This window comes from Saccopteryx bilineata, chromosome 3 (assembly GCF_036850765.1).
Source record: "Saccopteryx bilineata isolate mSacBil1 chromosome 3, mSacBil1_pri_phased_curated, whole genome shotgun sequence".
NCBI classification, from domain to species: Eukaryota; Metazoa; Chordata; class Mammalia; order Chiroptera; family Emballonuridae; genus Saccopteryx; species Saccopteryx bilineata.
In genome coordinates this window covers 308,206,910-308,217,043 of record NC_089492.1, presented here as the reverse complement: position 1 = coordinate 308,217,043, position 10,134 = coordinate 308,206,910, and the positions used below count along the sequence as shown (strand labels likewise).

Below are 10,134 nucleotides of genomic sequence, written 5' to 3'. Positions count from 1 at the left end.
GGACATTCTTGAGGGAGGAGGGGCTGGAATCTCGGGGTTGGCAGGCCAGGGAGAGGGGCTCAGTGCTGTGACTCCTGGGCCTGAACCAGAAAGGGCTGGGGGCTCGACATCTGGGGTGGGAGGAGGGGCCGGAGTCCCGGATTCCTGGGTCTGAGGGAGGAGGGGCTAGGGGCCCTGGACTCTGAGCCTGAGGAAAGGGGGGGCTGCTGCCAAAACCCCAAAGAAAAGAAAGGCAAGTCTTCGTGGTCCCAACATCTGAAGGCGGAAGGGCCCCGCCCGCTGTCCCCTGAGAGGACCGGGATCTGGGAAGGCAGGTTTGGGAGGCACCGTGACCTGGTTTCTCTTCCCTGAGCAGAACCCAGGAGGCTTGCTGCAACAGAACTGATGGAGACAGACTTCAGGTAGGACGGACTAAGGTAAGGGCTCAAGGGAAATATTAACTCAGAGGCGTTCCCAATCTGCCCTCCACAGCCCATTCCGTTGCCCTTCCTCCATCCCACAACGCAGCCAGAAAGAAGAAACAACCACGTGCGTTTATTACAAAATCATCCATTGTATCTGAAGAGATCGAGAGCCTCCCATTCACTTTTCCCAGAACCCCTGGTCAGGAGGGGTGGAGCCACACCCTTCCTGCGTTCTACTGCGGGAAATTATAGCGCCCTTGACGTCATGGGGCGGGGTCTCTGCGGAGGAGGCGGGGTCACACGGGTAAGGTCCAGCGGGAACGTCTCATTGGGCAAAGTTCCGAGGGGAAGAGTTATTTGCTAGACACGACCTAGATTTCGTGTCTAGGTCAGAACCACCTGGCAATGCTGTTCCACATGAAGGTGACAGTTCTTGGGTGAAATCATTGAGATTGGGACATGATGTTGGAGATATCTCCCTAATTTCATCCCGAGGGGGCGGAGCCTAAATATCCCAAAGGCTTCTCTCTAGAACTGCTGATGAAAAGAGCGGAGACTTTTGAAGCTGGAGACCCCCTTGGCTTGCACCCACCGTCCTCTCTTGGCCATTCAAGGCACCAGGGTTCAATTTTTCTCCATTGTTGTTCTGATCCAGTGCACGTAGTGGCATACGCTAGTATAGACGGCAGGGCGCTGGGGTCTGGAACAGGGCTCCGCACCTCCAGACACCACACCAGCCAGAGCCCCATGGCAAACCAGGGGGCCCCCAGAGTCACCCTGTGTGCGTGAGAAGAGCAGAGAAACTGTTAGAAATCTAGCAAATAGCTAATTATGACTACTTCCTCTCCTGTGCATCCCCAGTTTGTAACTCCCCTGACACCTGGACATCCAAGCCTCCAGGACCTTCCCCCCTCAGACCCAGGAATAAAAGTTCATAACCTCTCCCTTGGACCTAGCATTTTGGGCCCTAACACCTTCTTCCCCTAGGACTCAGAGTCCAGACCTCCAGTTTCCTCCTTCTTTAGATCCAGAAATTCTGGTATTGCCCCCACCCTCTCCCAGGACCCTGATGTCCCAGGGCATACCATCCTCCTCCTCCTCCTCCCCCCCCTCCTCCTCCTCTTCCTCTTCCTCCTCTCCTCCTCCTCCTCCTCCTCCTCCTCCTCCTCCTCCTCCCCTCCTCCTCCTCCTCCTCCTCACCTGGCAGGATCCCCTGCCTCCCTCCCACACGCCAGCACAGAGCATGCTCTTGGAGATGTGGCCTGGATAAGCCCGACGGCAGAGATGAGGCTCCAGGATGCTGATGTTGGCGCACTGCAGCGTGACTGGGTACTGCACTGTTGGGGAAGGAGGTCATAGAGGATCAATAGCTGTCCCTGTCGCACTCAATGCACACACCCTTTCTTAAGAAGAGACAGTGACACAGAGACAGAATCACAACATGCAAGAGAAACAGATATATATGGAGAGGGAGAGAGGGAGGAAAATAGAGAAACAGAAAGATGCCAAGAGCCAACAGACAAGAAGAGAAACATATATACTGCTCACAAAAATTAGGGGATATTTCAAAATAAATATGAAGCTATAAAATATCCCCTAATTTTTGTGAGCAGTATATAAATTACATAGAGAAAAACAGAGACCATGGGAGGAGCTAGGAGACTTCTTAGGGTGAAAGAAGTTCTCAGAGGAGACCATGAAGAAATAGAAATGGGCCAGAGATATTCAGTGAGAAGGCCATGTGTTAAAGCAGTGGAGGCTATTATAGGGAGATGGTCATTGATAGAGATGAAGATTTAGAGATAGTAGGTGGAGATGGAGTTGTGGCATATAGAGGTAGATATGGATGTAAATGTACATATATCATATATCCACCTATTGATATATAACATATGAGTGCAAACTCAGATGCATCTAGAGACTCCATGGGTAAATGGAGTGGGGGAGGGGAGGACAGTCCAGGTTTGGTGAGCAGGGGACCACCTTCACTCTCTCTATCCGAAAATGGTCACTATTTTGGGAAAGTGAGCTCAGCAGCATTGCCAGTTCTTCCCAAGTAAATCCAGAAACTTGGCTTTTATGTAAAATCTCCAGGTTTTAGATGTTGGCAGCAACAAATTCAGACTTATTTTTTTAAGACACTTTGAAAACCAGCACTAATGTGGAAAGCCAAATGTGGCTAATAGGTTATTGATTTGTGACTGAGAGATGTAGGCCTTGTTACCATTCTAAGAGATGTGTATTTTCACATTTAAATATCTTGAAATAGGGATATGTCTTCCCATAAATGGTGTCACATGAGGATCAATGGGTCCTTTTCCCCCCCTTTCTCAGTGGGTTGTGAAATAACAATTGACCTTATAATTTATAACATCTTAGATTTGATAAAATATGTGGGTGGATAGATAGCTAGATAGTTAGAGATTAGACATAAAAAGGCAGAGACAGAGAAGGAGAAGGGGTTTAGACCATCAGCATGAAACAAGGGAGTGAGTCATGGGAAAGGCTATACCCTTGGGACTGGACACAGCCCCCCAGCCTGAGATGAGGCACTGGGTGCCTGGGGGGGAGAAGCAGGTTTTGCTGAAGTTGAGGGGCTGTACAGCAGGTCCCAGGTGTGCCTTCCTGGGCAGACGGATCAACATGATGTCATCGTTGTGGTCTTGGGCACTGAGATCCTTGTTGAACCCGGGGTGGGGGAAGAAGTCTGTGACCCGGAACAGCTGCTCTGGACCTTCCCATTTCCAGAGGTGGTGCTCCCCAAGGCGGACCCACAGATACCTGCTGGGACAAGACTCAGGGGTCAAGATGAGTGTCCACCAAGGTGTTGTGTGACTCTCCACAAACCAGATATCCTCTCTTGGTCCCCACCATTTATGTGTGACCCAAGAGTTCTGATGATTTTAAGCAAGGCACACACCCTCTCTGGGCCCCTGCTCTCCACTTTAACCCTTTGTCTGCCTCTGCTTTCTTAGCTGTCTCCCCAAAGTCACACCCTTCCCTAGGTCCATGCCAAGTGAACCTCCTTCTTCCTTGCCCCTCCTGGAGCCTTGGTGGTGACCTGGGTCCCCTGGAACCCTGTAGGCACATGGGTGCTCTTCTTACAACACAACAGCCCCACCCCCTGTCCCCACAGGTCTGGTGACTTCTGTGGGGAGTGGCTCTGTGTGTGTTCTGGTGTGTATGTGTGGAGGGAGATGGGATATGGAAAATCCCCAAATAGGGGTCATGTGTAGCTTCAGGCTTTTCCTGTCTGCCATATCTCTCACCCCTCAATGTATTTCTTCCTGAGGTCTAACCTCAAGCCTTCTCACTGTAGTTTTAGTCCACTTGTTCTGTTCTGTTCATGCCCTGGACAGCTGGGGACCATCTGGGATCCACATATCAGCCCCCAACCTCTGACCTCTCAGGTTAGAGACCAGGCTAGTCACTGAGAAGTTCAGGTTTGTGTAGTATAAGGTTATTTTTATCCCTTTGCTTTTCTGTTACCTTGCTGCCTTCGCTGCATATCTGGGAAATTAGCCCTTCCTCACCCCGACTCTTCCTTGCCCCTGAATTCTTCCTTACCTCCCTATCTCTTCTTTTCTCCTTCTTTGTCTTTGGGCTGAAATCTAAAGATTGCCCTCCTAGCCTGGTGTACAGAACTTGAGCTGAAAGAGGCCCCATCATGGAACAATGCATGATGGGAAATTCCCACATAGCATCCTGTAGGAGCAACTTTACTTATACTTCCTTGCTGGACAGAACATTGGAACAGGATGTACAGACGTTTCTAGAGATATGTAGACAGTATTTCTGCCTCAGGTAGATTCTAGGATTCAGGCACCCCAGGAATCCACAAGTTCTAGAACTCTACAAGGCTCAAGTTCTAGAATATTATGGATCCAAGATTGTAACGTTCTAGATTTCTCTGGATCAAACATGCTGGAATTCTTAATTTACTTTATGTAAATCTATGACCCAATGAGCTTAGAATTCTAATACTTTAGGGCAATAAGACTAGAATGTCATCATTCTAGAATTCTATAAATCTATGATTTTGGAAATTTAAAAATCTAAAATTAAAATATTTTGATACTCTAGAATTCTTTGAATTAAAAATTTGAAGAGTTAAAGAATTTGGAATAATAGCATTTTGGGATATTAAATTCACCAAATTCTATACATTTATGAATATAAACTTCTAGAATTTTCTTAGTTCGATATTCTGAAATTCTATAAGTCACAGTATTCCAGGATAATGTGAATCAAAGATTCTAGGTCTTAATCATCTATATTCAATGAACCTAGCCAGATTATTGTGAATCTAAGATTCTAGTATTGCTCTATGCAATACCACTATTTATTGAGCACTTGAAATGAGTTAGTTCAAATAGAGATGTGTCATATGTATAAAATACATGTTTGATTTCAAAGGCTTACACCAAAAAAAAAAAAAAAAGAAAGAAAGAAAGAAAGAAACTATGGCAGTCAAAGATATTTAAACATTGAGTACATATTAAAATAATATTTTGAGTATATAAAGTTAAATCTATTATTTAAATTAAATTTTGTTTTCTGTTACTTTTTTACTGTGTCTACTAGACATCTATTTACATGACTAACATCATATTTCATGGGCAGTGCTGCTCCAAACACTGAGATTCTAGCAGGGTCTGAATCCATACATTCTAGAATTATCTGAGGCTAACATACAATCTCATGGATCCAAGATTTTAGGGGTCCAAGATCTGGATTTCTCTGTGTCAGAGTCTAGGACTCTAAGAGTATAAATTTTGAATTGTAGACTTTAGAACCAGATTATTTAAAACTCTAGAATAAAGAAAAGTTGACTTTTTGTAAGTCCGAGTTGAACTTCTGAGAGCACTAGAGGCTCAGCTCTTCTTGCCTACAACTCCCTCCCTCCTCTACCAAAGGCACCCTAACCCTTTCCTTACCCCCAGGCCCTGCCCAGAGTGGTCACTCACCGTTTGTGGCAGTGGGCAGCTGTGAGCAGCCAGCGGTCACTGATGAGGGTCGCTCCACAGAAGAGGTGGGTGCGGTGGAAGAGTCCAGCCTGCCAGGGCTGAGAGTTGGGTTGGCATTCCTGAGCCCCAATGGCTCTGGTGTCTGCCCAGCTGGTCCCTGGGGGCAAGTGGGAGGCAGAGGGGTCAATGAAGAGCAGGGTGAGAGAGCTGGGGAAAGATGCTGAGATGCCAAAGGGGCAGGAACAAAAGGCTGGCGGTGAGAAGGGCAATGAGGAGAGACAATTGTGGCAGCAAAGGGGCAGTGGGGTGATCAGGATGGATGGCAGGAGCCTCACCTGCCAGGAGAGAAAGCAGAGCACAGACAAATCCCAGCTTCATGACCTCTGGGCGCCTGGACCCTGGAGCTCGTTTCTAGTATCCCTGCTTCTTTATGGTAAGCCATGTCATCTCCTTCCTCCTCCCTGGGGCCACCCTCTGATTAATTAGAATTGAGAAATGTCACTGGGGGAGGAGGAAGCCCTGGGGCCTTGTTTGGAGGCCCTGAGAAGGGAGACCATACAGAGGGACCCCCTGTTGGGAAGAGCTGGTTGGCCGCTGAATGAAGGCTTGGCTACATAGCAGAGGGGGTCTAAAATATGAAATCCTCTTGGGACTCCCACAAAGAAGAAGAGCCCTCATTCTTCATGACTTCTCAATGCAGGATCTAGATACAGGATATTCTGTGGCCTGGAGGAGGAAGTAGGTGGGAAGGAAGATCCTGAAGGCGGGGCCCTGGGTTGGAAGCAAGTTTATCTTATGAAGCTGTGGTGAGCTGGGACCAAAGTACAGGAGCACTGCCCAGAAATCAGGCTGGAGGAGGTGGGAAGAACCAGAACTCAGAGGGAAGAAGCCACACAAATAGACAGGATGGGGGTGTGGCGGGGAAAGAGAAATAAGTTAGAGAGGGAGTTAGAGCACAGAAATATCCAGGGAGAGTAAGAGAAAGAAGAGAGAGAGAGAGAGAGACTCAGACTGAGGGGGGCAGAGACCACAAAGATGTTTGAGAAATATGGTGCCAACCAGATTAACCCACTCTGTCATAACCCACTCCCTTCACGTCCTCAGCAGTGCCAGGACCCAGGTGGTCGACCTGCCTGGGACTGAGCACATTTCCCTTTTTCTTATTACCACCAGATCTTGGCTAAGTCCGGAGAACATTCTCTTGTTTTTTCTCACTCCCCTCCTCCCCTCCATTGTTCTTTCCATCACCCCATTCTTACTGCCTCTCCTCCTATCCCTTATCATCAGGTGGGTCACCCCGGAAGGGCCAAGCCCAGGTCTGATTCATCGCTGTGCCCTCAGAATCACCTAGTTCCGGCTGGGCTCATGGGAGGTTTCAGAATATGTTAATTGAATGGGTGACTGTCTTTCTCAAGATCCTTTTTTTCCAGGTGAACTCCTACTCATCCCTCAAGACCCAACCTAAATATCCCCTCCACTGGAAAACCTTCTCTGATTTCTCCAGAGTCTATTTATTTCTCCCATGAGCACTCACAACCACCTCTGCTTGCCACAGCCCTGATGAACATGCATGGCCTGTGTTCCCTGCAAATGCATCTTCAGTTGGATGCAATTGGTGCATGAATTCTGGACCTGGACTACCTGGGTCCAAATCTCAATGCTGAAAATTATTAGGTGTGTGAACTTGAGCGAGTCACTGGACCTCTCTCTGTTGTCCATCTATTAAGTAGCAATAGTAGGAAGGTTGTAGAGGGATTGGTGAATTAGCATTTATGAAGTGGCTGGCACATTGTAAGCATTCGGAAAATATTATATGGGACTACTGGGAGCTACGGTGAGCCGGAGGGATCAGATGGTCACCACCGCATCGACGGGGACAAGGGGAGATGCATGCAGGGGTAGGGGACACACATGGCTGCCCCCATTCAGGAGTTTGGCCTCGGCAGCAGAAGGAGGCTTAGAAAATTCTCAGTCTCTCTTTATCACTCTCCCCAGCCTTGGGAGAGGGACATTTGCCTGTCAAGGATGGACTCCTGCCATGCAGATAAATGGCCACATGGGTGGCTTTTGAAGATTTCAGCTTGGGGCTCCCACATAGGGCCAGAGGTCCATGGGAGGATTTAAATTTCCGTGAAGCAAAGCATGCCCCTCCTGCAGCATCTTGGTCACTCCTCTGCCCCGTACCCTTTGTGGACAGAGAAACAACCGGGCTCACTTGGTTTCCTGCTCCTAGGCTCTGAGAAACATCATTATCGATATAGAAACGGTAATCATTGCAACAATAAAATGAATGATTGTCTTTCTCAAGATCCATTTTTTCCAGGTGAACTCCAACTCATCCATCAAGACCCAACCCATCAAGACCCAACCCATCAAGACCAAATAAGGATAGATTAAATGTATAGATAAGTGTTTAAGTGTGCAAATAATGAAAAAATAAGTGTATAAACAAATGAATAAATGTATAAATAAATAAATATATACATAAATAAATCAATAAATAATTTAACTACATAAATTTAAAACTATATATTATATAGTATGTCTGTGTGTCTCCTATAGAGCCAGGCACTGCCTTCTATGGCTGGTGTTGTCTTATTCCCTCTCCAGACAAGGAGGTCTTGAGACTAACGACTGAATACGCACCATGTGCTAAGTGCTGTACAACCTGCTTTTAAGAACATCTCACAGCTACCTTTATTGATATTGACTCTGTACCTAGCAGGTAGGAAAGCATTTCCTGTATACTTCCTCATTACTTCTCACAAAGAATCTTTTCAACCTCTAATTCACAGTGTGTGTGTTGGGGGGTGTGGGGGGGGCTTGAAGTAGAGCATTCCAGGCCACACAGGAAGTGATAGCAATACATTTCCTTCTGTAACTGGTGAACTCCTACTTATTCTTTAAAATGTCATGCAATGAATGCCTCCTCATCTGAGAAGACTTCCCTCCCTGCCTCCTTTGGGAAGAGTCCTTGGCCCCTCCTTGGACCACTGTATTTTTTTCTGTTACAGCAATGATTTATTTGTGTTATTTTTTTTTTAATTTTTTAAAATTTATTTATGTATTTTTTTACAGAGACAGAGAGTCAGAGAGAGGGATAGACAAGGACAGACAGGAACGGAGAGAGATGAGAAGCATCAATCATTAGTTTTTCATTGCGTGTTGCAACACCTTAGTTGTTCATTGATTGCTTTCTCATATGTGCCTTGACTGCAGGCCTTCAGCAGACTGAGTAACCCCTTGTTGGACCCAGCGACCTTGAGTTCAAGCTGGTAGGCTTTTGCTCAAACCAGATGAGCCCGCGCTCAAGCTGGCGACCTCGGGGTCTCGAACCTGGGTCCTCTGCATCCCAGTCCGACGCTCTATCCACTGCGCCACCACCTGGTCAGACAATTTGTGTTATTTTTTTAATTCAACAATGTTCTGAGTAGTCCTGTATGCCAGGAACTGTATTAGGTGCTTAGAAAACCACAATGAATAAATCGGAGCCCTGCCGTTGTGGACAGGGTGAGAAAAGGGAGGAGACAGATCATTATACAGTAGGCAAATAAATGAGATAATTTCAGCTATAACAAATGCCTCAAAAGAAGTAAAACAATGGACTGGTGACTTTGGGTGGGTGGGGAGACCCTTATGGAGGGGAATCCTGGAAGGCCTCCTTAAGGAGGTGACCTTTGAGTGGAGCCGTGAATGCCAAGAATGTAAGGCTCGCCTGTCTCCCTGACCTGACTGGCAGCTCCTTGGGGTTAGGACCCAGTCTGACTCATCTTTAGGATCTGACGTAGGTCAGAGTTCAGTAAACACTTGAGGCATGACTAAAGGATCAGGTGAATTGCCTTTAAAAATGAATCAAGTTTTCGAGTTAACACCCACTTTGCTTATGATCCTTGCATTACCAACTCAGCTGATATGCCCCCTTGCTGTTTCCGGGGTGTGCTAATGGGAGCAGAGGAAGAGTCAGAGGAACGGACTGTGCACCATCCTTCTGTGGCCGGTGAGGGCAGGGACCTTACAGTCACCACTCTGTTCCCAGCCCAGCACCAGGCCTGCCATCTAAGAAATGCTCAATAAGTTGGTGTTTGAAAGGGAAAATGTAAACACCTGTACTGGATAAAAAATTTCTCCTGTGCATGTGTTCAGTTTATGTCACCACGACGAAATCCAGGCTGAGTGGAGATGGCAGAACATTTGTTAGCTTTACCTGGATTCTCACTTTTCACCCAACTTCAGTCTGTGTTCCCATGCCTACCTCCGTGCTCACTCTTTCCTTCACCCGTTCATCAACCCTACATTCCACCCCGAGTCTTCCTTTCACACACACAAAAATCTAAAATGAAGTCCACTAACAACATACTGACGTTAATCCCATAATGATGAATTCATTTAAGCTGAGTCCCCGAATGTACTTTCTTAGGTAAACTGAAGAATTACAAAGATGATGAAAGAAAAATGGATGGGGACCTAACACACAGCGAATTAATATCAGCCGTCTTACCACCTCACCCAGAGAATACAGCAACTTTGGTTTCTTGTTGTACCTTCCAAGTGATGTGTCAGACACTTGTTTGATCGTGTATTTATTCCTCACATAGATCCAAGCGATGATTGCATTCCTTGTTTTTATAAATGAGAAAACGGTGGTTTGAAAGAGATGAACTCACTTGAGCCAAGTCATTCAGCTGAAGAGTCAGAAGGAGCTGAATTCAGATGCTGGAGAGACTGCACCTGGTCTGACCATTGCCCAAGCCCACACTCTGAGA

General features: G+C 46.8%; 1 protein-coding gene and 1 long non-coding RNA gene across 2 annotated transcripts; one reads left to right on the top strand and one right to left on the bottom strand.

Annotated features, from left to right (window-relative positions):
- The first annotated feature begins 61 nt into the window (after nt 1-61).
- Nucleotides 62-7,862, top strand: LOC136332111 (uncharacterized). Its single transcript, XR_010730596.1, has 3 exons — nt 62-232; nt 356-416; nt 6,802-7,862. It is a non-coding gene; the product is annotated as an uncharacterized lncRNA (long non-coding RNA).
- KLK9 (kallikrein related peptidase 9) lies at nt 510-5,764 on the bottom strand. The gene is made up of 5 exons (XM_066271394.1): nt 5,707-5,764; nt 5,372-5,528; nt 2,917-3,185; nt 1,605-1,741; nt 510-1,181 (listed from the first exon to the last, which is right to left on the bottom strand). Exons 1-5 carry the CDS (start codon nt 5,747-5,749, stop codon nt 1,029-1,031), a joined length of 759 nt encoding a protein of 252 aa, XP_066127491.1. The 5' UTR covers nt 5,750-5,764; the 3' UTR covers nt 510-1,028.
- Nucleotides 7,863-10,134: the final 2,272 nt, after the last annotated feature.

Excerpts from the sequence above, each read along its gene's own strand:
- KLK9 (XM_066271394.1), bottom strand. The coding sequence starts at position 5,749 with ATGAAGCTGGGATTTGTCTGTGCTCTGCTTTCTCTCCTGGCAG. Across the intron at positions 5,529-5,706 it reads TCTGCTTTCTCTCCTGGCAG|GGACCAGCTGGGCAGACACC; the intron begins GTGAGGCTCCTG and ends ACTTGCCCCCAG. Across the intron at positions 3,186-5,371 it reads GCTGCCCACTGCCACAAACG|GTATCTGTGGGTCCGCCTTG; the intron begins GTGAGTGACCAC and ends TTGTCCCAGCAG.